General features: G+C 41.9%; 3 protein-coding genes across 11 annotated transcripts; 1 reads left to right on the top strand and 2 right to left on the bottom strand.

Annotated features, from left to right (window-relative positions):
• Nucleotides 1-5,282: 5,282 nt before the first annotated feature.
• LOC135588062 (endoglucanase 7-like) lies at nt 5,283-7,858 on the top strand. Its single transcript, XM_065080002.1, has 5 exons — nt 5,283-5,646; nt 5,719-5,931; nt 6,021-6,221; nt 6,306-6,560; nt 6,920-7,858. Exons 1-5 carry the CDS (start codon nt 5,392-5,394, stop codon nt 7,598-7,600), a joined length of 1,605 nt encoding a protein of 534 aa, XP_064936074.1. The 5' UTR covers nt 5,283-5,391; the 3' UTR covers nt 7,601-7,858.
• A 627-nt stretch (nt 7,859-8,485) lies between these two features.
• LOC135588060 (uncharacterized) lies at nt 8,486-18,487 on the bottom strand. Of its 9 annotated transcripts, none has more exons than XM_065079999.1 (11): nt 18,081-18,486; nt 17,914-17,976; nt 14,675-14,816; nt 14,298-14,594; nt 14,042-14,195; nt 12,993-13,967; nt 12,654-12,889; nt 12,499-12,572; nt 10,195-10,297; nt 8,852-8,880; nt 8,486-8,756 (listed from the first exon to the last, which is right to left on the bottom strand). In XM_065079999.1, exons 2-11 carry the CDS (start codon nt 17,964-17,966, stop codon nt 8,690-8,692), a joined length of 2,130 nt encoding a protein of 709 aa, XP_064936071.1. In that variant the 5' UTR covers nt 17,967-17,976; nt 18,081-18,486; the 3' UTR covers nt 8,486-8,689. The 9 variants fall into 9 exon arrangements, with proteins under 9 accessions (XP_064936071.1, XP_064936072.1, XP_064936068.1 ...); XM_065080000.1 differs by having other exon boundaries at nt 8,486-8,750; nt 12,654-12,892; nt 18,081-18,484; XM_065079996.1 differs by having other exon boundaries at nt 12,654-12,892; nt 17,914-17,973; nt 18,084-18,484.
• Nucleotides 18,488-19,139: 652 nt separating this feature from the next.
• On the bottom strand, nt 19,140-21,486 carry LOC103995293 (glucan endo-1,3-beta-glucosidase 10). Its single transcript, XM_009415852.3, has 3 exons — nt 21,334-21,486; nt 19,882-21,243; nt 19,140-19,536 (listed from the first exon to the last, which is right to left on the bottom strand). The coding sequence occupies exons 1-3, from the start codon at nt 21,407-21,409 to the stop codon at nt 19,502-19,504; spliced, it is 1,473 nt and encodes a 490-aa protein (XP_009414127.2). The 5' UTR covers nt 21,410-21,486; the 3' UTR covers nt 19,140-19,501.
• Between the last annotated feature and the right edge of the window lie 6,371 nt (nt 21,487-27,857).

Genomic DNA, 27,857 nt, shown 5'->3' with positions numbered 1-27,857 from the left:
TTATAATAAAATATTATAATAGACTAAAAACACTCTGATCAAAATACTGAATTTAAGTGTTTTTTTCTAAATTAAGGATCATACTTGACATGGCACATTTTAATATCGCCCATGTGGATCCAGACAAATAGACACGACAATGCATACGTGGAACTTTAAGTCCGATGTAACGTGTAGCACACACGTAATGGGCAACCACTTGCCACCCCCTTCGTACAAACGAAATCATCATGGTACAATTGTCCTGGAAAGCTCGAGGTAGTATCGTGTGGCATTGATCCGTGCAAGTCGGTCGAAGCTCGCACAAAAGTTTAAGTCAATCACTCGAGAAGTCAACCATAGTTAATTTGACCCTATACGACTAACTCATGCATATAGATATAAAAGTTAACCTTCCTTGATTATGAGGGGAGAACATTTAACTCTCATTAACGCCACTCAACATTGACTTAGAACTTCGGATAGGTTGAGTCGAGAAATCATCCTCCCGACCTCGATCTTTGTGCGACAACGAAGCAACAACAACCCGTCGAGGGAGAACCGTACTCGGGAGATGACACTTGGACCCAACCCGGCCCAACGTTGACGCGACCCGAGCATCTGCGTGGACAACCTTGCGCATCCGGGATTGGACCGAACCGTGCTGACACCTCGACTACATCGTTCACTAACACTATTGAAAAGAATATCTAAAATATAAATATTTCCTAGAGAAATCATTCTTTTCATAACTGTTCTTTTAATTCATGAGAAATTGAAGGTTTGCTCATGGGAATAAGAATGCATGTTTAACGATGGGCCGAAGACTAATTGAATGGTTTTGAGCATGACTCACCGGGCTTAAAAGGTTTATGGTCCAGCGGAGCCCCTACTCTGGGGAAGATCCACAAATGAGGAACCCACCATTCTATTCTGATCACACTGCCATGCAATATAACGTCAGAAATGTTCGACAGCTTGAGTTCCAGTCGACTCAATTATTTTGACCCATTAAGGCCATGAAAAATGTCAACAGTAGCATCATATGATTCGCGTGCTCGATGAATCATGCATGATGGCTCCATTGGACCTGACTAATAGAGATGCCACAGTTCATTTCAGGTTAATGTAACTGTTTATGTTCTTAATTAGTCATCAAACACCCGAGAAACATTGGTCGGTGAGAGAAGAATACGAAAAACAACAAAAATATAATTTCTTGTCGTGTATATATATATATATATAATAAAACACAAAACAAAATGTCAAAAGAGTTAAACATTTTTTACTATTCCTCTAACGAATTCAACTCCAAAGCCGCCATCAAATCCATCGTCGGCCATCAAATCACTCCTCACCTCCCGAGAAAGAACCTGCACGACATCTCCTCGCTACGGCATCGAGCTCTGCCACCTCCCGAGGAAGAACTTGTGCTACATCTCCATCTCTTCACTACGTCATCATCTAGGTTGCTCTCTATTCTTCCTCAATAGAGCTCCCTCAGCCACATCTCGTCGGGCTACTCTTGTACCTCTCTTGTCACTTACTTTGCGGCCGTCTATCTTCGTCACCCATGCCAACTTGGTCAACAAGACGCCCATCAATAACTCTCGTACAATCGAAAGCATTCAAGTTCACATCAGTCCTCAAATGAGCATTCAAGTTTTTCCTTGAGTTAATGTTTACTAAAATCATTCCCTATCTATCGAATCACGATAGATCGATCGTGGAACCGTTCGAACAGTATTCGAGCCTTCCCCTTAATCATATTGGACTTCAACTTCGTGTATAAGGCATTAATTAGTATATAATGATATCCATCGCATTCTTATGATCTCAGCTGCTTTGACCAAAAGCCCACTACCGACGAAACATGTCCAGCGACTTGTTCCCTAGAGCGTTGACTTCTTCTCTTGTTGGGATTGATTCTGAGCGCTGCTGTCTGGTTCCTGCTGAGGTGGATGGGTTTGGGTTTGACTTAGAAAACAAGAGTTTCTTGGATGCATGAGATCAAGCGCAGTGAGGTTTGGAGAGATGAGAAAGGCAAAGGAAGGTTAGCCTATGCGGGAAAAGTTGCCATGGAATGTAGAAGGCTGAGCAACACGATATAAGGAAGAGACCTCGAGATTAAGTTCCAGGTTTCGGTAGTCCAAGTGTTGAATACCGGGGAAGAAGAGGAACAGTAAGCGATCCAATAATAGAGGTTGGTAGGACGTCAAGGAGGAGAAAGAGTCTGTCATGTCCTGCATCTTCGATGCATTGCACATGATGTGAATTCCACCGGCCGTGGAAGAGAAAGCCTCCACCGGCGCACATTAATTTCGCGGAGAATGATTGAGGCGTGGAAATATCAGCGAGATGGCTCAGTTTTAGACGATGATGACAACAGCAAAGGATTTACATGCATTATGACTCTTATTAACATCGACATACGGAGAAGAATATGATCACGTTCTTGAGTTGTGCAAAGTCTATTCCTCCGTTTGGTCAATTTAGAGGAGTCAACGACATGAAGGCGGAAGAATTGGATGATAAGGAACATTTAAATTAGTCATTCTGGTCTTCGACAAAGCTTGTTGCACAACAGCTAATGACAGATACGTCAGTCTGACGTTTCTTTACGTGAGCCAAAACATGGCCAAAATACTGTGCATTATTCATTGGATTTGTATATGTAGAGAATTATATAATCTCTTCGTACCATCGAAAATAATGATGTAGTTGATATCTCATCAAACACATGATTGATATTACAATGCTGAGTGATTGATACCTTATGATTAATACTTTATGTGACTAACATCACAATGCTATTATGTGAATAACATCTTAATATTATACGATCCACATTTTAATGATTTTTCATTGGTACCTCGATGTTTGATAATTTTCTGATATTTTCATCACATATGACTAACTCGTTTCTCGAATGTTGTTGACCATAATATCACTATTGTAATCCCACAAATCCAATATAGTATGACTATGTCAAGCTTGAGAGATGTATGTAATCGTCCGTAACATTAATGCACACCTATTAGCGTAATAATCCAAATATCATACTATAAAAATCCTCTCAGATGCATTCATCTATGATATTCATATCCTCTCTAGGTATTTAGGTATTGACTCCTTATTTTTCGAATTAACTTAAGCATCAAAGGGAGTTTGTCGATTATGCCATTGTCATAATTTCTCAATATTTTCTAATATTATTCAAAAATAAATATAAAATAGGATCTCGATCGGCTCCAAGCCAACATCTCAATCAGTACTCATCCCACAATGCTTAAATCAGGATCGAATCTAAGATTCCACCTTTGTTTATCTTTTTTTGCTCGCATGGAGATTACAATAATGTCTATGTTTATATAGGACAATAAATTGACATTGCATCCATAAATCTCTGTGGGGCACTCCATGTTTGACATACAAGCATACACCCTCTTCCGATCTAGACTAAATCTACTATCAATTACACTATGGATCGGTGAGTTCCAACAAGTTATGGCCTCACAACCTCGGTCAACTCGAGTGCACGTTCACCCCTGCAGGACTTTTAAGTATTGTATTTGGGCAGGTGGGGAAAACAATCTTCAGGTCAACTCTTCCTTTCCATGTGTAATCTATACTCAAAAACTAAGACTGTGATACAAGCATTTATCATGGAAAGGTCTCTTCACCAACATCCAAGATGAAAACAAAGCATGGTGTAATTTTATCTCTTTTTTTGTTTGTTGAAATTGATGCTCCATCTGTTCCACCACCTACTGCTACTTTTCATGCCAACTAAACCTTGAGAATTACATTATATATGATCCACTAGAATCAAATAGCCACTTCACCTTCACCAAATCACCAATAAGATGGCAATACTTAGTTAACAAGTACTTGCAGCTTCATATATATCAACCATGTTGTGTGGTTGATGATGCTATTCCATGTGTAGTTGGTAAAGCTAATTAACTATGTTTAGTAATTAACCTCGATGAAGGTGAGGGCCATTGTTAATGCAATTCTTAATAAAACAGATTTAATTAGGGTTTTTTTCTTGTATCAGAACACCACTTCTGCTACCAAATACATATATGCAGTACGATTTGGTGCTTTATTAACTCGGCAGTTGCCTTCTAAGTTGCATGGCTCGAGTAGGATTAGATACGCTTGTTTCTAACTCTATGTCTCCATAAAGAATTTAATGAAGCTTATCTGTTGTTTATTCGAACAGTTCTAAGGAGTTGAAGTGGAAAACATCTACTTCAACACAAGATAGATAGATTTGGTTTGGACGAATTCCCAAGAAAATGATTTTTCTCTCGAGAAGTATCCCACATTTCTAAAATTCTAAAATAATACCCCTTTTTTTTCTAATATTTAAAATATTTTTATCTTTTTCCTATGGATCAATTTGTGAATGGGTCCAATTACAATGTTTTTAATACTATGTTATAGTGTTTTTAGTAATACCAAGAAAATACTATATAACACAATATAAAAACACTGAAATATAGTGCTTTTATTTACAGCAATATGTACCGTAGTATAAAAATATTATACTTTAGTATTATGAAAAATATTATAACATAGTATAAAATATTATAAATTTAAATTATGGACAGACTCATAGGAAAAAAAGAAAAAAAAAGGTGTCTGAAGTATATTTATGATTTAAAAAAACACTGTTCGAGAATACTCTAAAAAATGAGGACGCGTCTAAAGAATATATATATATATATATATATATATATATATATATATATTGATTGGAGAATTCGCCCATTTTGGTTGAACTAACGCATCCAAGACAGCTTGAAAAGCACGTGGAGGAGCGCCGACAAGTTAAACAAAAGCAGGACTGCGAGCAATCGACACCACCGTGCCATGCGGAAGAGGACGACAAAGCAAAGAGCAGTGCCGCGTCCTTTCCTTGCATTCAACTCCTCCTCTTGATCTCAACGTAGAGATGCATGCTGAGCTTTCTTGCTTGCTCCCTATACGTAGATATAGTATTGTATTCCAGACACTTGTTGTTGGGACCGAGTGCAATTAAGCGTGGGTGACGCCGTCTCACTAACCCCGCCCCCGCACCCCCCCGCGTCTACTTCTACGGAGTCAGTCGTGTGATGAAGCTGTTGATCGTGCCATTAATCATCCTTCTTTGAGGCCGGTGATGATGGCCCTCCCTGTCCCTCTCCTTGATACGACATGCTCGCAGCAGGGCCCGGTTGACGTAGCTCGTTTGATCACTGAACATTGACCATATCGAATGGGTAGATGTGGTGGTTAACTTAATCAGCTTAGAAATGTTCCCTGGACTTTGTCAAACAGCGTGCCCATATGAATTCGTCATTCCATCGCTCGCCAAAAGAAGAAGAAGAAGAAGAAGAAGAATGAGAGGCTTTTCTTTGTAGCATGGTGATCAGAAGCATGAAGAAGGAGGGCAGGCAGCAGAGAAGCGGTAGCAGAGATCTTTACTCGTGCTTCGTATCGGTTACGGCCATTCTTTGGGTCGTCCTCCCTGTTGCCGCTGCCAAGGCTTTTGACTACAAGGATGCCCTGTCGAAAAGCCTCCTCTACTTCGAGGCCCAGCGATCCGGCCGCCTTCCCTACGGCCAGCGTGTCACTTGGCGCGGCCATTCCGGCCTCACCGATGGCCTCCAACAAGGAGTAAGTTCTTGAGTTTTACTACGGCGTGTCCGCTTCTGGCTCGGTTACTACTCTGGTGGAACATTTGTGTAGGTAGATCTGGTAGGGGGATACTATGATGCTGGAGACCATGTCAAGTTCGGCCTGCCGATGGCCTTCACGATCACGATGCTGTCGTGGAGCGTCATCGAGTACGGCGACGAGATTGCGGCTGCTGGCGAGTACCATCACGCTCTGGAGGCCATCAAGTGGGGGACGGATTACTTCATCAAAGCCCACACCCATCCCTATGTCCTGTGGGCGGAGGTATCTCTCCATGAGGAGCGAGCAATCATAGAGTGCCATCCAACACGTTGTAGATACGTTTCGCTTATAGTGATCCATGGATGCTACAGGTGGGAGACGGCGACACGGACCATTACTGCTGGCAAAGGCCGGAGGACATGACAACGCCGAGGCAAGCATACAAGATCGACACGGAGAACCCTGGATCAGACGTAGCGGGGGAGACCGCCGCCGCCATGGCCGCAGCTTCCATCGTCTTCCGCAAATCCGACACGCATTACTCCCACCTCTTGTTGCATCACGCTCAAAAGGTAACGATTCTACTGTTACACGATGGTGATCCAGGGCGTGTTCTTCTCTGATGTCTGCGTGTCCTTCGCATGCGAACTCTGTAGCTGTTTGAGTTTGCGGACAAGTATCGGGGGAAGTACGACAGCAGCATCCGGGAGGCGAAGAGTTACTACCCGTCGTGGAGCGGGTACGAGGACGAGCTGCTTTGGGCCGCGCTTTGGCTACACAAGGCGACAGGGACGCCGCAGTATGTGGAGTATGTGGTGAGCAATGGCGAAGGATTCGGAGGAACGGGGTGGGCGATGACGGAGTTCAGCTGGGATGCCAAGTACGCTGGTATTCAGATACTGGCTTCCAAGGTATGTTGTACACACGTCCGCATGCATGCTAATATATCGGTCCATTTAACACTCGCCAGCTCTCCATTTAGTAGATTGGTCCACGAGTTGTCTAAAGACAAAAATGGGGACATTAGTTTGATCATAACGTGAAGTTAAATAACGAGCGTGACAGCTTACCAGCAACGCCGAATAGAAGGTTATATGTCCGCATCAATCTCCTGTATTTGCGCGAACGCATACTAAAGCATCATAGATTGTCTCGAAAGAACTTGTAGTAAACGCCATTTGCATGAAGAGGATTAATTCCAACTGCACGAACTGCATTAATTAACAGCTTTGCGTCGTTATACTATTAATTGTGTGCTACCGCTTCTCAGCTCTTGTCGGTAGGAAATTTTTCGGCGGCGCAAAGACATGTACTGAAGCAATACGAATCGAAGGGGGAGCACTACATCTGCGCTTGCCTCAGCAAGAACAACGGCACCAACCTGCACCGCACGCCCGGTGGCATGCTCTTCGTCCGCCAGTGGAACAACATGCAGTACGTCTCGAGCGCCGCCTTCCTCCTCATCGCGTACTCTGACAACCTGAAGGAAGCACGCAGGGACGTACTCCGATGCACGGCTGGGGCTGTCAGGCCCCAAGAACTGGTGGAGCTCGCCACGTCGCAGGTCGACTACATTCTCGGCGACAATCCCATGGGCATCAGCTATTTGGTGGGGTACGGCCGCAAGTACCCCATGCGGGTGCACCACCGGGGGTCCTCGATCGTGTCCTACAAAAGGAGCAAAGGCTTCATCGGGTGCATGCAGGGGTACTACGACTGGTACGGGCGGCGGGGGCAGAACCCTAACGTGGTCACCGGGGCTCTCGTCGGCGGCCCCGACTCCCATGACAGGTTCAGGGATCACCGGGGGAATTACATGCAGACGGAGGCCTGCACGTACAACACGGCCCCGTTGGTGGGTGTGCTGGCGAAGCTTCATCAACAGTTGTCCCATCAACACGTGAAAGAGATGACGACTTCATCGTCCCCCTCGTACTTGGAGTTCGCTTGATTCTTTCTTCCGTATTGGATTTGTTCGGAGACTGAACAAATGCACCGGCATAACGATGGGTGGGCTCGGCTTCTCGTGCACCAGCTTTGAGCTTCACACGCTTGTGGAACGACGTCGGTGTACTTGTTGAGGCTCTCATTCTCTGCAAGAGTCTGATAAGGCTAAAAAAGAATCAAATTGGCCATCTGTATAGCCTCTATGATTTCTTTTACACATGTAACACAGAGTAAGGTCAAAAAAGAACGGTAAGTGAACACATGTAGATGGGCGAGCTCACATTTGTACTTGTATATTTATTCTGTTCCTTAGGTGAGATATATATATATATATATATATATATATATATATATATATATATATATATATATATATATATAGTGAAACGTAACAAGAACTATAAAATCTTTTGTAGCAAAACTACTCGAAACTTCATAGAATATTAAAACAACTTAGTAAAATACTTGTGAATAAAATGTGAGCCCACAAACTTCTGCATGGTAAATGACTTCAGCAACAAGTGACACATTTGCATGAACAAATGAAGAATAAATATCTAAACCTATCAACGGCGGCTTGATACACTTCATATATCGGACATCTTCATTTTGAATCACGCACCCAATTCAAACACAAAAAGGTCACATTAACTTGCCTGAAAGATCCCTAGATCTGGGTTAGTGACCTGAAGCACCGAGTCCAATTAAACGATCTGGAGATAACTTGATAGCCTCAATTATAATTTACATGCCTCCATTGAACATCTCTATGATATGAATGTTCATGGGTTCAGTACAATGACTTTGGTACGTGGATATCAATTTTCTACAATTTAACTACTTTGAGAAACCCCTACTCACTGATTATTCTAAGAAGAGGTCATAGTGATTTCAGCACACAAAACTACATGGAAGAAATTTTCTCAGCACCGTAAGGAACATGCTACAAGTAAAATGACCTAACATTCAGCCTGTGGGGAGAGATTTCATACCCGCTTAAGACATTTACAGAACTTCTCAAAGAGGGTAGGACATATTTTGTACGAGGAAAAGAATGAAAGAATATGCAGTTCTGGTTTTACAATCTGTTGTGCTATGTTTCATGTGTTCGCCGCCTTGCCTGCCTTCGACGAAGTTTATCTGGTGTCTGCAAACTGCATCTGCCAGTTAAAACAGTCCATGAAGCATCCTATCATGAGAAATCAGCTTGCTTAATGAAACATAATAATGCTAAAAAGGTTATTAGGAAACTCACGTAGCTGTTAAATTTTCACTTTCCTGTAACTGCACACAGACAAACAATTATGAGACAGAAGAGGGACGGAGCGTCGTGTAAGCTCTTCAAAATTTAAAGAACATGACAAAAAAACATAAACTGATGGCAACAGCAACTTTAAGCATAGACTGTCAGGAGATGGTTCTAAAAAGTAAATTCCACAATAGGTCAGGGAGGGAGGAAGATATCAAGTATACCATGTCAAAATTATAAGCTGTCTTGATAAGTTACATGATTTGACAAGTCAAAAGTTCTGGCATCTAAATAAAGATATGAATCACCTACAGCACTTTATTTATACTATCTATATTATAAAAAAAAAGCTTCCATCAGATTATTGACATGAAGATACCAACCTCCAATAGCTAGCAGAGAAATGAATTATGGTTTTTAATGGCAGGTGACACATAAGATAAGTTCGTTTTTATTATAAACCTACCGATGATAAAATTCTATCTTTAGGAAGTCAGATTAATTTAGCCGACCATATAGCTTCATAACAGTGGTATTCATTTTTTCCATTTTTATTAAGTTATACCAGGCCAAACAAGACAGTATTTTATCCCATAAAGGTCTGCCAAAGTGTCAAAACCAGTATTTGGCTGATATTTTTACATTTTATTCTATACAAAGGCTTACAAAATATATATTAAGGTGCTTAACTGTTGATAGCTATTACATTTCATCCTTGCAACAAAAAATAATGCTGTGCTCATAAGTCATAACACACTTTATCACGTAGTTGCTTGACACAAAAATCATTTAGATGCCTGACATAAACAAGTTTACTATAAGACCATCCGAAATATTATCATTCTTATCCTGCATTAGACATTGTTTAGATGAATCCAAACCTTATAAGTGTGCAAGTAGAACTGATTTGTTGATTCTAAACAAATAATTATATTCCTTTTACATATTTATATCTCTCCGTGGCTGTCAATGACAAGCTACGTTATGGCAGACTAATACACATTATGCAGCCTAAAGAAGCATGCACCAATGACAATGGTAGTGATGGCTGTAGGGCATTCTCTTTCTTTGACATGAAAATGCCATCAAGTAAAAGGATCTATAGGTAAAAAAGGAAAATATTCAACTACAGTGTCAAAAAAATAATATGTTTTCATTTAAAAAGTAAAATCGCATCTACAAGAAGCAACAAGACTCTTAAATAAATATATTACCATTTCCTCTTCAGAATGCTCAAAGTAAAGCTGTTCTGGAAAGGACTACAAGAGAAATATCTCACAGAAGCAAACTAAAGAAAGTCGGCATGTAGACCACTGGATAGCCTAAGCAAGATATTTCGAAAAACTTACAGGGCTTTGGTTTCTTCCCTTCTTCCTAACTTGGTCGGATTTGGAACGTCTTGAGGTGGAATGAGAAAAACGATGGAGAAACTCAAGCATGTGGTTGTAGATGCTACAAAAATAGAAGAATGAATTGTTGAAAAAGAATACATTATGGTGTAAACAAGTATGAGCTGCACAATTCCAGCCAACATCTATACTACAAACAAAGTCTTACAATAAAAAATAAAAAGGTAGAAAGAAGGGAGAATGTGAATGAAAAACTCTAAAAAATATGCATATAAAGTAAAATTCATTTGCTTTAAATGATAAAACATTTATTTGTCCTTCAATTATTCTATAGATCCTTGTTTCCCAGCTTTTTCTATCTTTAAAGCATTGATATTTATGGGATACCAAGACAAGACAACAGAGACAGGTTGATACAACAAATGGTGAAATTCAACATCTTTATAGTGTTAGAATATGTTTCATATCATGATTAATATTAACAATTAATTAGCGTTACAACATGGACAGAATTTAGTAACATCATGGGCTATACAAAAGATACAAGAAGTTCCCATGAAATTGTCATTTTAATTTCGTTAACGATAATATGATGCTTAACAGAAATATAAAACATCTATCTGAACATCTATTCTTCTTGTTTAATAAAAATCATCCATAAGTAAATCCTTAAGTGAATGGCCTTTTCAGTGATTATTTGAAAAAACAGATATTTTGGATAAGTGTCTGACATGTATCCAAGGAGTAATACCCAACACAAAAAATACATATACAACTTAAAATTTCCATGCTTAAAGACGTCTATCATCACATAACAAATCCATAATGATACAATTGAATACTATTTTAAATGTGAAAAACAAAAGGCCTTCTGTTTCTAGCTCAATTTGATGGTTTTCTTGAAAGGCACTTGATAAAAAGTGATCCCATATCATCAAAATTAAATATCAATAATACCATTTTGATGTTTGTTCCTTGCACATTCACATATTTACTCTTTCCAAGTTGCTTAGAAAATCCATTGTGTTTCTAGCGTTACTTAATACGACACCAGATGATGGTATATGATTTCCTGGCACCAAGTGGATAGAGAACTTCAAAGTGCCTCCAACATGATGCTTGATTCAAAGTTCAAAATCGAAGGTACCAGACCTTGACTAATCACTGGGCAGACCAATATATGACCAATTTGTACTGGTGTGCTAATATGGTATGTCGGTACATGCCACAGTAGGGAAGAGGAGAAGAGACGGCAGCGACAAAAGAAGGGAGTAGTACCGGCGGTTGTCAATGATGGGCAGTGGACTGCTGGAAGTAGGCAACAAGCACCAAGTGGCTTGGGTGGCCGTCATCAAGAGAAAGAGAAGGGCTTGGGCAATTAAAAGAGAGAGAGAGAGAGAGAGAGAGAGAGAGAGAGAGAGAGATTTAATTTAAAATAATTAAATGCTGAACTGGAACTGAATTGCCTGTAACGAGCAAGTGCACGGCCCGAATCTCCGTCGGACTGGTATTGACCATTCGATTGCAGATTTTTAGACCATTTGTATGCATATAGATATGGGATGGACCATGTAGCACCAAAGTGGATCAGGATGGTGTTTTGCATACATCAACTGAGGTTTACAGCCATACAAGATATAAGTTCTATCGATATATTGCTTTGTAGTGTCCTGAGTTTTAAAATTGCCTAGTGACAAAGCTGAAGACAAGAGCAAGGCTACTGAGAAGCAGACATAGGAGCTTCATAAAGAGTTCCATTTCAGTGGTAGGACTTACAAATTAAGAGGTTTCCTTTTTTGCTCACCTACTAATCCACTATTATTTGCTACATAATTGAATAAGCCCTGTATCCCTGGTTGCTCATCTGATAGTAAGGTCCTCACAAGCCATGTAATATGTTAAGAATTAGATATTCGTTGCTTAGAAATGACATCACACTGAAAAAAACAATAATAGCCTCGTCAATAAACCAATGAACATGCCAAACATGTGTCAAATAGTTATCAATATATAACTCAATGGTGAAAATGGATCCATGCGGTTGATCTCACAGATTAATGGTGTTATTGATGTCATAGTGTCTTGTATAGATTTAGTTAAGCTTCACAAGATGTTGCACAACATTCTCATGAAGCACTGAATGAGTTCTTATTATTGTAAAATAGTCCCCAAGTAGCATAAGATCAAGCTCGTTTAGGTGACAACAAAACACATTTTCAATAACTCCACTAATTTTAACCAGAAAGCTTTATAATTTATGCAAATGTTCTAACTCAAAATACTAGTAACAAAAAGTAAACATACCTTAGTCGGTGTCTGTTGCAAGTTGTAAAGAAAGCAACAAAACCATAAAAAATGCTTCGAATTGCTCGAAATACCTGGAGAATGAGAAGGAAACTTCCAAGATATCAACATGGATATTCATCAGTGTATAACTATACAATTTAAATGCATTTAACCTTGGAAAATATATCATTCCAAAGTGACCGCCAAACTGGAACTTCATAGGTAACTACTGTTGCTTCAGATACAGAAGCAAGCTGAAACAAAGCGCCTATAGATGACCAGGTTCCTTCTAGTACGTAGTAGATGTTGGTGAGAAGTATCCCAACATAACTTGCTATTGCAATAATTAAGCGGGCAGGGGCTATAACAATTTCCCAAAGGAGCCAAACTAATGGGTATATAACATATGCTGCTGTTACACAAAAAAGTAGAAAAAAAGTGAGAGAGAGGAAGAAGCGGAGACCAAAGACAAACAACTATAGGTAAAAAGGCACAAATATCTGATATCATACCTATACTCCATAAAGTAGAAAAGATGAACCAGAAAGGCCAAATAATGATATCCAATATAGTTATGATCATGCTGCATGAAGAGGATAACATGTTCCAAACAATCAAACTTAAGCTTTCTACTGTATCAAAACATACATTCCAGATGGGGAAGACAAATTCAAAAAGTTCCATAATTGGACCCGCAATTGGCTTGGTCAAAACTGATAATAATGACTTAGTAGCACGTGCAACCATCAGGAACCACTTGAAAGCTTTCTCACAGTTATGAAGAAATAGTATAGTCCCCAGGTACTTGATCCTTGAAATCATTTCCCAAGATTCTATCCAATCGAAGAATGGCCCAAATAAGCTTGATGCAGTTGCCTTTAGTATGGGAACATTCTTATATAGGTCATAGAAACCTATGAGGACAGTGGTTATAGAAATCAAGACATATAAGGCCCTTGCTAGAGGACACATCCATGGACGATATATTTTGCAAAATACTGGGTAGGACTGGAGAAAAATGACCCATGAAGGAAGTCCATACTCCAATAATGTAAGTAGCCTCAAGTCAGCCATAATTATTTCCTTAAGCTTAAATGGGAGATCATGATCATCAAATCTGAATAAGATGAGCACATCCTTGTAAGTGCTAGCCTCAAAAACTAAACTAGCATGCTCACTTTCACAACTGGACGAACAAGACGAGGACTCAGAAATTGTTGGTGAGCTCACAATTTCGCTGTATGCTTCCTCAGAAACTTCATCAGTGTCACTGCACACACTTGATTTCATTATCTTTCTTCGCTTGTATGGCCCAGAAACAGGTGGTGTGTAGGGTGAACCTGAATCTTCCATTCTTTCAAGCATAGGGATAAAATTAGAATAGCTACAATTATGTTTTTCCTCATGGAATTCGTCAGCACTGTGAAGATTTTCCCTCATTTCAGTAGTGGTAAAAGGATCTTCCCGAGCATCGTAAAACACATCTCCTGGAAAAGATGATACATGGTTGTCAAGAAGAAGGGACTCATGAGACGTAACAGAAATCTGAGTTCTGCATTACCTTTGTTGGAGATACTTTCTAAATACTCCCGAAGCAGATTAATCTCATTGCAGGTCCCTGTATACCAGGAAGAAATGCAGCTACAAGACTGTTCAATACTATCAAATTCCCACCTTTTCATCAATTTAGCTTCCAATGCCATTGACGTATCAGTCTATGTGAGTAATCACAAATACAGAAAAGAAACCTTCTACTAGGTCAGAGACAAACAGCGTATATACTGGTTAAAATAGGAAATTAAAAAAATATAGGATACCTGCAGTTCATTGATGTAGTTGATACCACGCACATGAGCCCATTGTACTTCGAAAACAATGAATCCATACAATGTACAGTGCAACTCCTTATTGAAGAGGAATGAGGCCTTCAGTTTCTTGACATGGAGCAACTTTTTCTTTTGACTTAAAGCAGTATCGATCAGTGAGAACCATCTGCGCAATCTGTTTCTAGTGATGGAAAGGGATCTAGAGCTATTTGTAAACTCTAAAATCTTTCCAATATCTCTTCTTGTCACTCTAGCAGCTCTGGTGTTTGCAAAAGGAGATAACCTAGACTGAATGACAAAAATTTAACTGAAATATACAATTGACTCGCACATATGAAGAGTATGACTTTGAAGGTTTCCACATTTACCTTAGTAACCATTAACTGCCACAAGTGAGCAGCTCGTGAATCCTGGTCAATCAACCATGGACGGTTATCAACAAGGATAAAGAACTTCTGACTTCTTATCGGCAAAAAGAGAGTCAAACGTGAGAGATAGGACTGCAAATCCCTACAAAGGAAACCCAAATATGGAGTTAGTCCTATCAATTTTATAGCAGTAGCATGTTGGCTTCACAGAAATATTTGACACATAAATCTTTTGTAAGAAATCCATATATTAGCATCCGAGAAAAACCGTATCCCCAAGCATGACAAATGCTTGACCAACAAATTTCATATGCAGATCAGGTTCAACAATCTATAATATATATTAAAGAAATTTGGATCACAACATTATATTTTGCTTCGACCGGTCTGTATTGGATGGTATTTACCGGTTCAGACCAGGGCTTTTTCACTTGGTTTGGTACAGTAAGCATGTCACCATCTGGTAACTTGCAGAAACCGGATGATAAGCCCACCCTGGCACACTCTCTTTCTCTCTTGCTTAATCTATCCCATGATGTTTTTATAAAATAATTGATGGTTGATAACTTCATTGTCTTTTTCTAGTACCTCTCTCTGTTTCTCCTCCGGTTGCTTTCTCTCAACTTGCCTTAACCCACCCCTGCTCACCACGGCCGCCCATTGTTCACCATTGCCTGCTATTCACTGCCACCATCCTTGCCCGCCTGCCTAGTACATCTCCTCCTCCATTCCTTTCCTGCTCTCCCTCTCTTCTCCTCTTCTTGTTCTCCTCTTCCTGTTCCTCTCCTTAACCACCTCTCCTCCCCCTCCTCTTCTTCTCCTTCTCCTTCTCCTCCTCCTTCTCCCACCTCGGTGATGATTGGTATGCTGACATACCATGTGTCATGGAACATAATACCGATGCTTACCAGAGTCATGCTTGTTTATTAATCATTTAATTGACCAGATTAATCATATCACTCTTGGATAATAAAGCTTGTTCTTAGTAATTTCTGTCTTGAAAGTCAACTGGCAGGACCTTTTTTTCTTAAAGGAGATGCAACGATAAATGAAATAGTTGAACCCAAATATGATATATGCACTCCCTGCGAAAGTTGGCTAGTAATCCACAACCTGGTTGGCACCCTAAAAATATGCAAATCATGAACTCCAACAAAACTATTGAAAAAAATAAACAATGCATACATTTTTCTTACTATTTCTGGGACAACTATACATTTCTTAATCAAAGTTAACATAGGTTTATCAACACTCAATTCCATGAAATACCTTGCTACAAGAAGCCTGAACTTTAGTGAAAATTTGATAGTTGATAGCAACATTCGGATAGTTTACACCAAATTCTGAATACCCAACCAACATGGGAAAACATAAACAAACTATAAAGAAGAAAAATAAAAGTCTCAACTTACAAAAAGATTTTAGAGAAGAAAATTGGAGAAGAAAACGGCAACGAGTTAATGATAACTCATAATCTGAAAGCCTATGTTGTCTGAGCAAAAACTGCGACCAAAACAGAAAAGAAGAGAAAAGTTGTATACTGATATAGCAAGATTTTAACATTCAGGATTGAGGATTAGACAATAAATTTTAAGTTGAACAGGTAGCAGTTTTTATTTTTCAAAGTTGCCAAAGTTTAAACGTTTAGGGATGCTAGAGCAACTGATTATGCTGATAAAATTAAGACGTCATAGAGGAAAATCATTGGACACACTGCACATGATTACAATCCATTAAACATGAATTCAATGAGGAAAATTGGATTGCTGTTTGAGATGAGAATTCACTAGGTACCATTCCTGGAATCTTAAATTGCTGTTTGAGATGGGAATTCACAAATTACAGTTACTGAGACTCTTGAATTAAGAATTAAACTCGTGCAAACAGATGATCATAATGCATTGTTGCCACAGTATATGCCAATTAGCATGGTCAACATGAGATCCATATTAACCAGGACGAGCCAGCATTAGCAAAAGGGTTTGTCAGCACACCCTTCCCTTGGCGCTCAAAGGGCCTCCAAGCTACGCAGTCGCTTAAGCACTGGATCTGGTGCCTAACAACTAACCTGTTATTGCTTGATTACTACAAATACATTGCAAAAGGATAAAAGAGAATCAGGATACTGAAATGTTTTGACAAATGCAACATATCAAAATGTAGTTTTCTTTTGATAAATCATATTTAGAAATATTTGTCTCTAAAGAAATAGCAACAACCATGGATACATTGGCTTATTAGTCTATCAAACCCTCTTTATAATGCATATGTTTTACATAACATTGCTCATATGTCTCATATATATGTCCACACGACACCCCGATTATCTGATGGCATACTATTTCATGATGCCATTCGAGTTTTAAAAACAATGATAATCCATGAAACCCAAAAAAATGAACATGTAAATGAGTTATTTAAGATATATCTGCAATCATTGTAGACAGAGAGTATTGTTGTAAATGAGACGATTCAATAAAAAAAATATTTAATTAACCATCATATAAATATTGCCTTATCAGCAAGACAGCCCATACCATTCCCTAGTCCAACCTACAATTTACCTCACCATAGGGGGATATTGACAAGTACCAATTCAGTATGCCACCAAGAAAACAGAAGAAAATTTTTGAGAAAAAGAAATAGATATATCTTCATGATGCAATTTCAATTGTCTACTTTTTGTTCTTTCTTGATGACCTATTGCTTGGGAGGAGACTGTGCAGATCATGCCACCAGCAGGATTTCACCAAGAATCTGATCAAATATGGGGAATATCATCGCCAACAGAGCAACCAGGCTAGACTACAACTGATCTAGAATAGGTGACAAGTGAGCGGTTCTACTTCTAGCAGAGATCCTATGCACCATCTGTTGACATCTTGTGATGGAGGTCAATAAGAGCGTATTAGAAATATCCAGGTTCAAATGACACGGATACCATCAAAGGGCACTACTAATTCCACGGAAGGTGTTTATATAAGGTTATAAACTACATAAAGATTTCACTGAACTACAATTTCTTCTCTCACAATTTTGTAACCTAGAGTTGAAATTTCCCCATCTTCTTTCCCATTAAATCCATGCTTCTAGCGTTCATATTTCACATATCAGTCCAATATGTCAACTAGATAATCTTACCAAATTAAGTTGATTTAGGGGTAGAAACAGGGGAGCGATAACAAAACCGTTTCTAGAAAACCATACGGAACCAAGAACACATCAAGACTAGTTCTTACCCAATCTGCAAACTCGTGAGAGGAAAGAAGCAGCGATCCTCACGAGTTCCCATCGCAATTCTGCTGCAAAAAGAAATTATCCTTCTGTTAGGAGTAATCAAAGCCAAAAATTTATCCCCAAAACACCAAATCTGGCGTCAGGATGAAGTTAAAAAGAAGAAGAAAACCGCTGATCAGGTCAAAATGCTTCCATCGCTCACCACCACCGGTTCGACCGAACCTCATCACCACCTTGAACGTTTCCGCTAGATCGGGATACCAATAGGAGTACAAAGCAAGATATAAGGCCGCTGGAGAAACAGATCGAGAGATAGCGTGAGAGAGAGAGAGAAAGAGAGACAAGGCCGGTTGGGGCCAATTAATACACTTCGCTTTGCTTCCAAGGGGCGTCCGAGCGCGATGCCTCGCGGCCTCGCCACATCCGCGACGACGACGTCACCCACGTTAACGCCGTTACTATGCCCTTCTTGAAAATTCGTTATTCTTTTTATCTTTTTATCTTTCCGCGAGTGCTCGCTGGCACGTGTCTGACGTGTCGCTCTCTCCGCTTTGGGATCCGTTCCTCCGCTGCTCTGCGTCGAAGCCAGACGATTGGGTTGCGCGCGGGGACGGGGACAGAGCGCGGGAGCGGCGGAGCGGTGACCGGCCACGCGGGCGAGACACAGGAAAGCGAAAAGGTAAAAGGCAAAAGGGACAACCACCACGGATTACTGCGTTGGATGTATGAGGAAACGTGGAGATTAGGATTAGTTAGCGAAGCAACACGAACAGCGAACAGCATTTGGTGGAACGACAACGCGACCTGCCGACAAGTTTCATCCAGCGGCGAACCCAAATCGATGTCAATCCGACTCGACTCAGATTCCTAATTCGATTCGTGCTCGGCTCAGCCGCACCACCCAAAGCTACGCCACAAGCACAACCCATGTGCTCGCCCAACTCGCACTTTAGAACTACGCCATCATATGTTCCATGATAGAAGATGAATTTGCTCGACATAAAAGTCTCGTACGATACCAAGGATAGTACCGTGCGAGGAGAGTAATATCGGTTCGGAGGGTTTTCGTAGAGATTTGAGCAGGGAATTCATTCGAGGGAGCAATTTCACGTGTTTATTCGAGGAGAGTAATGTCGTGCATATAATGTGACTTTCTTGATTGACATGTTGAGCCGACATAGCAACTGTTCCAATGCAACTCGGATCCAATTAAAGTCCGATCCGCTAGTAAATCGGACGGTATTGGAATAAACCCTACCCGCATGTGCTTTTTCTTAAGATTATGACAATAGACTAATAAAATGTTCAAGTTACAACAAGACATCAGAATTGGTGCAACTAAAGGAGTATGCACAAGCCAACACTAAAGTTGTAAGGCACTAACCCAAAATAAAAAATATTAAAAGGAACATGGGTCAGACAACTACTACACTGGTTCACATGCATGCTATGTTACAGAGATCCATGATAGTTTTAACAGTGCCACCAAAAAGAAGATGCTCCCACCCTACCCCAACCTGTCTCCCACCCTTTTCACTTATGTTCTTCCCTTCATATCTAACTCTTTGGTACTCGGCATTGATTGTTCGTTCACGCTCCGGACGGAAATGCACACCTACCAATCTCTGCAACATCACCACAATGCAACACCGATTAAGAAACAATAGAGTCAAAAGTATGTATGTATGCAACCTAGCAGCAGTTGTGTGTTGTGGTGGGCACCATCGAAACCCAATGGAAGTTTACACACACATAAAGCGGCACGTTGTGGTCACTACTGCCAATGGACATGATGAGTCACGTCACATCGGCAAGTGCTGTCAACCGCACTGTTCCCCATCGCTTTGGCCTACCGGGAATCCTAAGCCGGCATTCACGAGATCCGGACCGTAGATCTCGTTCCCAACGTGCGAAGAAGGGCGTCGATGAGATGGGGGAGGGGGGGGGGCGCCAAGCGAGGGGGAACTTACTGGGTGGCTGGGAAACGAGGTACGCGGCGCCCTCGAAGTCGCACGTGCCGATGGCTCGTCCTTTCCTCTGGTAGTAGCTGTTGAAGGCGTAGGCCGCGTGCGCCTCCACCGTGTCGGGCTCGTAGCACGCCGCCCCCGGTTGGATCGACCGGCAGTCCGCTCCGCCCTCGCCGCATGCGAAGTCCAGCGCCGCCTGAAGTCGCGCCTTCCCCACCATCGCGTTTGCCACGCACCAGCTCTCCCCTGTCGAGCTCGCCCGCACCGTGCCGGAGGATGACGGCTGTGGAAGCGTGGGAGGGGAGCCACTGCCTTTGCTGCCGCCTTTGGACCTTCCTCTGTCTTCCTCCCATCGCAACCCTCCGCCTCCGCTGTTGCTACCGCCGAGCGTAAACTCGATGTCGTAAACCTTTCCCTCGTCCGGGTAGAACAGCCCGTAGTTCCTCTCCGACGTCGGCCCTGGCTTCTGGTTCTCGTTGAACAGCGCGAAGACGTAGACGTTCAGGTCGGCTTGGGGTCTCAGCGGCGTGCCGGCATTGCCCGACAGAACCCGCCTGACGAGGTTCCCGTTGTAGGCAGCCGCGTTCGCAGCTCCGGCGCCCGTCTCGTTGGAGTCGCCCTTGGACGGCCATCCCGTCTCGGATATGACTATTTTGATGTCGTCGTACTTGAGGGCAGACATGGCGGCGAAGACGGCGTCGATCTGTGCGTCGAGGAGGCTGTAGTAGCGGAGGCCGTTCCCAGAGTCGACCACCCCCTCGTTGGGGCGAAAGAGGGCGTAATCGAGGGAGATCACGTCAGCATTGGCCTCGTACGCGAAGAACGGGTAGGCATTTACCATGAGGTAAGAGCCGGTAGTGCGCAGGAGCTCAAGCATGGGCCGCATCACTGGTTCAGCCAGGTCGGACCGGAACGAGCCTGCGGAGGGGGGGTAGGAGGCCTGGAGCGCGGTGAGGGCGATGGGGGAGCACACCTTGACGGCGCTGTCAAGGCGGAGGCGGGACAACGCGGCGTGCACGTTCTGCATGGCCGGGATGAGGAATGCTGTGAAGTTCCGTGTGTCAACGAACACCTCATTCCCCACGGCTATGGCTTCGATCTGGGTGGAGGGGTAGTAAGCGGCGACGTTGCGCTGGACCCAGGCGAAGGCGAAGCCGGAGCGAGATGCGGTGGCCGCGAGGATCTCGTTGGGGATGGTGACCACCACCTTAATACCGGTGCCGGCGAGGGCGCGGAGGACGGTAGGGTCGGCGTCGTAAAGCTTGACATGGCCGATGTCGTTCGACTTCAAGAGCTCCACCACCTTCGTCGCTGGCGGCAGGTTGTTGGCCACCCGTCCATAGTTCACACCAACAGTTCCTGCTTCTGCAGATTGGACAAAGAAATAACACGAGGAGGAAGCACATTTAGCACGAAACAAGCAAAATGAGCATGGCGGTCAGAGAGTCAAATCACCTGAGTAAGAGAAGAAGAGGGGGAGGAAGAAGGAGCAGAACAAAAGAAGCCCCATGCTCTGAGACGGACAGAGCATGAGATTGCCGGATTTCTTTCTCGGAGCGCGGGGGAAAGGTGGGGGATGGCGAAGACGGGGAGTGAGGGAGAGAGTGGGCTTTATAACTAGAAGGACTCGAGGGGAGGGGGAGGGTGAGCGAGCTGGGAGCGTTCGCATGAGCGGGGGCAAGGTATGGCAGAGTGGGCTCCACCCACGTACTCGTTTTGTGTGGTAGTGGGGCGGCATCGAGAACCACATACGGATCGGCTATTCTCCACGCACGAGGAACGGTTCGGGGGAGGGTCACGGCAGGGGCACGTGTCGGCTTATCGGTGCGTGTTGGAGCAATCCCGTGTTGTGAAATGGGCGTCGGATCACCTGTATATTCCCGGTGGCGCAAGGGGACCCACGCCCAGGAAGTCGACCGTTTTGGGGCGCCATCACAGGGAGAAAGCGGTCAAAAAGACGATGAGTCGAGATGACGGGAAGCGGGCGCAGAGGGGCTCCCCGCTGCGGGGGACTGTCGACCGTTGGATTGCAAGTCCGTAGCCGGACACTGTACTCGCTACGGCCTGCCGTGGACAGCTTTGCCTGCGCGGTGGGAAGGGAAAGGTCGGCATCTCCTGCGTTAGGGTGGGAAAGGGGGAGCACGAGAGCGGGAAATGGTGGAGTAACTTAGCTGGAGCTAATTAATGGAGATTGATTACAATAATGGGGAGGAGGAAGGAGAGAGAGCTGGAAGTCCCGTGAGGGGCATGTGGGGGGTGCCTCGAAATGGAGGATTCTTTGTCGTCGACCGTGTCAGTAACAGGTCTTTTGCAACGGATACGTCCGACGTGCTCTCCGTTTGTCAAATTAGTTAATTGAGAGATGAATTGCTTCGAGGTTAGGACGTCCGCAAGTCAACTAAGGAAGACTCGATTGACTCCGAGCTAAACATTCGGAGCATCATATCCGGAACAGAGAGGGACGGAGTGTGAAATGGTTGAATCATACAGTGGATGATAACGTTCGACCAAAAAAAAGAGGATTCATGAGTGTTTGAGGATGGCTAGAAAGAGAAGGAGAGAGAGAGAGAGAGAGAGAGGATTTATGATAAGAATAAGAGAGAACGTTACTTATAGGAATAGGAATATAATAATCCGGACTGATACATCAAAATCTAACACCTAATCAAGCATTAAATTACATTCAACAACACAAGTGGTTGACTGTGTAATATTATGTCTGTGTTAGGATTGGCATGCTTTTTTTTGAAATCTTTAATTACCAATAACTTTATATCACAAAACTTTAGTTGGTAAGTTTGCTTGGGCAATACGAGCTTTATATTGTTTAAAGAAACACAAAATCTTTGATACTGATGTATGAGTAACCATGGGAAAGAGAAAAAATAAAAAATAAAAAAATAATAGGAGAAACGAAATTATTTCATACGGACTCATACGTTAATATCATGTGACAAGAAAAATATCGTGAACTAATCATCAATCGACACAAAACCTTCACATGGTATTCAGGCTACAAGGGAAAGACGAAGGTCACCCTTCACATATTTATCTAGGTGAATAAGAGTTCAAAGCAAGCAATTATATGTTGTTCTCTTTGTCGCTCACATGAATAAAAGACCAATGAGAGGTTGTTAAAGACAATAAAAGACTACCTCCTCGTAAAATATTTCATAATATACTTTACCTCGTAATGATCAAGTATAAAAATTCAACTCCAACAAAATGAAAGAATTGATCAATTTTTTGACCACTCGCATTCATACTCACCTACCTCGAGTTACTAACTTGGGCATAAGAGGGATTGGATTGAGAAACCTCTCTCGACCTCGATTTTTTTACGGATAACATCTTAGAAGCTCGGTATTTCTACTTCATAAGCACCTCGGACAACCCTGCGTACATGGGTCCAAATCATGTCAAGCTGACTAGGATGCCAATGACATCTTCCCATATCATTTTTTATGCTAGAAGGAGGACTTGGATGTCAGAAGAATATTCGTTCGTTGACTCACTCAATGAACGATCGAGCAAGGAGGCTTTGTCCTAAACCGATAGTACTTTTATTTGTGGAGGTAGCAACCACCTTTTCTACACATGGGTGCCTCAACCTCAATACAAACGCCGATGCGATACTAACATCTATTGAATGACTAAGGTTTTTCAGCCCTAAGGACATCTGCTTATCCTTGTCGATGTGTTTTTAAATCTCACTCAACAAGTGCAAATGCTAACAGGCATGATAAAAGTTGTCACTTTGCTCTTGCCCAACTTATACAAGAGTTACAATTTCACTTTCTTGAGAATGTATGATTATGGCCTTCGATAGTAACACTCCTTAAGCTCAAGCAGGGAGAGAAGGAAACACTCACAGACTTTGTCGTTCAATAAGATCTGAGGCGTGCTAGATGTCCATTCGTTCCTCATAATATAGACTTTTATGATGGGGCTCAAGCTCTCTTGTCTCTTATGATTGTTAATAGAGAATCCATGACAACTATACTAGAGGCACTTCAAAAGGTTAATCAATACATCGTTGTTGAGGTAACGGTCTTAGGCAAGAGTGAGAAGTCATGCAAGAGGTCGAAGTAGGAGTGATCACAATCAATCCCGACCCCGAGGCCACCGTGACGAAGGAGAAATGAATGACCCATGTCACCTAAGGTCTGAGCTAACCCCTCTAAATATAACTAAAATTTAAAAAAAATTCAAATAAAAGGGAAAGGGCTCTTAAAGACCCTCACTCAATAAAGACCCTATTGGTGAAAAGAGACGGGTCCTGGTCATGATACGAAGGATCATCATGACTTTAAAGAGCATATTAAGAAGCCAATACATTGAGGACACATTGGGTGGTTTGTCCAAAAGCACTGGGAACTCTCACCCCAAACTCAAGGGCTGGTGGAGAGACAGATTGATATCATCGTTGGTGGACCTGCCTCATGGGGGACAACTTATCAGGTCGCAAAGCTTATGCCCAAGCTATCATTGAAAAACACCCAAGGATAAAGGACAACTTGGAGATAACCTTCAAGAAGGAAGAAATGAAGTACCTTGACCAAAATCATGACTATGTGTTAGTAGTTTATGTGAGTATAATCAAGCTCGAGTGAAAAAGATCATGATTGATATGGGTAGCTCTGTTGATGTCCTTTACTTTAATGCTTTCAAAAAAATAGGGTTATCAACTAATGATATTATCCTTATAACTTCTTCGTTGATGGGATTTATTGGTAACTCTTTCTCGCCTCTCAAGTATATGAATCTGCATGTCACATTCGGAGATAAACCTTGCTCCAATACAATAGTAGCTAGGTTAATGGTCATAGATATCCCCTCGGTGTATAATGTGATCATAGATTGATCCACACTGAATAGAGTGAGGGTGGCAGTTTCGCCCTACCACATGGTAATGAAATTTTCGATAAAAGAGATGTCAAAACCTATCGTCTCTAAACTATAAAGGGGTGGTGTTGCCAAGAACATGGTATATTATGAACTTAAATAAGTTATACTCTTGAGGCATCCCTCGAGGTAAGATCACAATGACTGTGCCCTTAGCGTTAAGCCTTGGTTTACCATGTCTTTGGTGCTAGTTGAAAAAATAATTTTTTTTTCAAGGTATAAGTGTTACTTTAAAAAGATTATTTAAAATGAGACCTTAACCTACCATGGTAGAGACTAGTCAGGTGGATAAGATTGACAATGCAATAAAAAAAAAGACATAAGGACTAAGTTGAGTAGGCAAACCTGACCCAATGACCCAGTAAAGACCAACACATCACAAGACAATGGACTAGGCATCAAGGTGAGGTGGCGAGACGGGATCATCGTTAAAAGGCATTTAGTAGCCATCTTAAACATTTCGATCTTTAGGATACTCAATGTTCTTCAATTTTCATCTCAGGATACCTTATCTTGAAATGAGTTAAAGTGACATAATACCTATATTGGTACGAGGTAACCCTTGACCTCTCTAGGTCCTTCCTAAACCTGACGGAGGCCTTGTAATCGACGATCGCTTCCTGTCAAAACCTCAATATCATCCTTCTCTCAACCTCTAATGTCGTCTTCAAACCTTGAATTTGTTTTAGCATACTCATGACTCACTTGTTGGTTGTGACAACTTGCTTGACGAGCTCAAAGTTGTATGCCCTCATCGAACCCAGCTCCTAGGTAAGTCATAGCAACTTATCCTCTATATTCCAATTGTTGCTCCAAATCACCCTCAACTGTTTGATGCAACCAGCAAGGCACTACTCAGCCTCTTCTAATTACGTTGCCAATTTGAATCCTCAAGCCTTGTCCTCAATGACAAGCATTAGGTTTTCTCCCTTCCTCTTCAAGCCCTCCACCTCCACATGGAGATTGTCAATCAAGGGGCACCTCAAAAAGTGCAAAATTAATCAATATGTAAAGACCATGTTAGAAAGTGAAAAAGTGATCGATGCACGAAGACTACCTCAAAAAGCATGAAAGAAACCCGTCATAATGGGAGACACATGATAAAATGTGCTTAAGGCATGTGAGTTAAGAAAACTTGACTTGTGTAGGAAGAAACCTATCACAGCGAGAGGTACAAGATAAAATGTGCTCGAAACATATGAATCGAGAAAACTTGAATCGCGTAAGAAGAAATCCGTCACGATGCAAGGCACAATGTAATATATGCCCAAAGCGCGTGAGTCGTAAACACCCAACATGCGTAAGAAAAAATCTATCATGTTGAGAGGCACAAGGTAAAATGTTCATGAGGTGTATGAATTGGGAAAACCTGACCCGCGTAAGAAGAAACCTATCATGGTGGGAGGTGCAATGCATAATGTGCACAAGGTGCATAAGAAGAAACCTGTTACGGTGAGAGCCACAAGACAGAATGTACTTGAGGCACATAAGTAAAAAAAACTTGACCCACATATAAAGAAACCAACCACCGTTAGAGACATAAGATAAAATGTGCTTAAGGCATATGAGTCAAGAAAACTTGGTTTGTATTAAAATAAACCTGCTATGGTAGGAGGCACAAGGTAAAATGTGCCTGAGACACATGAGTTGGAAAACCTTACCCATGCAAAAATAAATTTAGTATGATAAAAGGCATAAGGTAAAATGTACCTGAGATGCGTGAGTCGGGAAAACCCAACTTGCATAAGAAGAAACTTACCACGGGTGAAGGCATAAGGAAAAATCTGCTCCAGGTGCATGAGTCAAAAATACTTAACCCGTATAACAAGAAATCTGTCATAATGTGAGGCATAAGGTAAAATGTGCCCGAAGTACATGAGTCGACAAAACTTGACCCATGTAAGGAAAAACTCATCATGGTGATAGGCATAAATAAAAATACGTATGAGGTGCATGAGTCGAAAAAACCTAATCCGTATAAGAAAAAATTCATCACGATAGTAAGTACAAGGTAAAATATGTCCGAGGTATGTGAGTCAGAAAAAATTGACCCACGTAGGAAGGACTCGCCATGATAGGAGGTACGAAACTAAATATGTAAGGCCCGTCAATCAAAAAAAAAAAATGATCTTACGAGAAGAAACTTATCATGACGAGAAGCATAAAACAAAATATGTTTAATGTACGTGAATTAGGAAAACTCGATTCGCGTGAGAGTAAATTTGTCACAACGAGAGACACACGAGAAAGAGTTCCCGAAGCAGGGATGTCGAGCATCAACCCTTTCTTTACCCAAGGTCGGCAAGCGATTACACAATATAGCCCAACGACTTGGTGGCCCATGCAAAAAAGAAAATCGGGAGATACAGGCAACTCGAGCAGAAATAAGCCCCCTCCGCTTGAGGTGGGTCCCTTTGCAATAAAAGGGGCAGGTCGACGATATATATTCACTAGCAATGCTCGTACCTCTTCCCTATGGTCCTCATCGAGCCATGGACCCCTCCTTTGCCTAAGGTATGGAGGTCGGGAAACCAAGCCCCCGCCTCTACCTAAGGTGGTTTCTTCAGTGATGGGAGGGGCTGACCATCGATAGGAGTCTCTGCAACCTGTCGCATCATCGCCAATAGCACCTACACCTCTCACTTACGGTCCTCTTTGAGCCATGGAGATCAGGAAGACCTGACCCCTTTTATCGCCCGCATAGATAAAACTATAAGAAATAATTGTTAGAGGTGATTAAAGGTTGCCTGAATATTCAATAAATTATTCTATCCCTTTACAACCAGGAATGATGGCTCATTTTCAATACAATAAATGGGAGGATCTCTTTATAGCCACTCACATCTACACTGATATATATCATATTACTATCTTGAATGTTGGAGGGATTGAATTGAAAAACCTTTGAGAATATGATAAATTGGGAGCTCGATATTTTCACCTCAGAGGCATTTCGAATAATTTTGTACATACAAGTCCGAACCATGTCGGACTCACCTTAACAACATCTTTCCGTAATATCTTACAACTCCATACCTCTCGCACAATTAAATCATACTATTCAAAATATAATA

Source organism: Musa acuminata, chromosome BXJ1-8 (genome assembly GCF_036884655.1).
Source record: "Musa acuminata AAA Group cultivar baxijiao chromosome BXJ1-8, Cavendish_Baxijiao_AAA, whole genome shotgun sequence".
Classification (NCBI taxonomy): Eukaryota; Viridiplantae; Streptophyta; class Magnoliopsida; order Zingiberales; family Musaceae; genus Musa; species Musa acuminata.
This window is presented reverse-complemented; position numbering and strand designations above follow the sequence as displayed.

What these genes read in the sequence shown, in the direction of transcription:
- LOC135588062 (XM_065080002.1), top strand. Translation starts at nt 5,392, where the DNA reads ATGGTGATCAGAAGCATGAAGAAGGAGGGCAGGCAGCAGAGAAGCGGT. An exon ending in CCGATGGCCTCCAACAAGGA is followed by an intron (nt 5,647 to 5,718) that starts GTAAGTTCTTGA and finishes ACATTTGTGTAG; the next exon opens with GTAGATCTGGTAGGGGGATA. An exon ending in CCTATGTCCTGTGGGCGGAG is followed by an intron (nt 5,932 to 6,020) that starts GTATCTCTCCAT and finishes TGGATGCTACAG; the next exon opens with GTGGGAGACGGCGACACGGA.
- LOC135588060 (XM_065079997.1), bottom strand. Translation starts at nt 17,966, where the DNA reads ATGGGAACTCGTGAGGATCGCTGCTTCTTTCCTCTCACGAGTTTGCAG. An exon ending in CTCACGAGTTTGCAGATTGG is followed by an intron (nt 14,817 to 17,913) that starts GTAAGAACTAGT and finishes TTTCCTTTGTAG; the next exon opens with GGATTTGCAGTCCTATCTCT. An exon ending in AGAAAGTATCTCCAACAAAG is followed by an intron (nt 13,968 to 14,041) that starts GTAATGCAGAAC and finishes CATCTTTTCCAG; the next exon opens with GAGATGTGTTTTACGATGCT.
- LOC103995293 (XM_009415852.3), bottom strand. Translation starts at nt 21,409, where the DNA reads ATGCTCTGTCCGTCTCAGAGCATGGGGCTTCTTTTGTTCTGCTCCTTC. An exon ending in CCTCTTCTTCTCTTACTCAG is followed by an intron (nt 21,244 to 21,333) that starts GTGATTTGACTC and finishes TCCAATCTGCAG; the next exon opens with AAGCAGGAACTGTTGGTGTG. An exon ending in CCTCGTTTCCCAGCCACCCA is followed by an intron (nt 19,537 to 19,881) that starts GTAAGTTCCCCC and finishes GTGATGTTGCAG; the next exon opens with AGATTGGTAGGTGTGCATTT.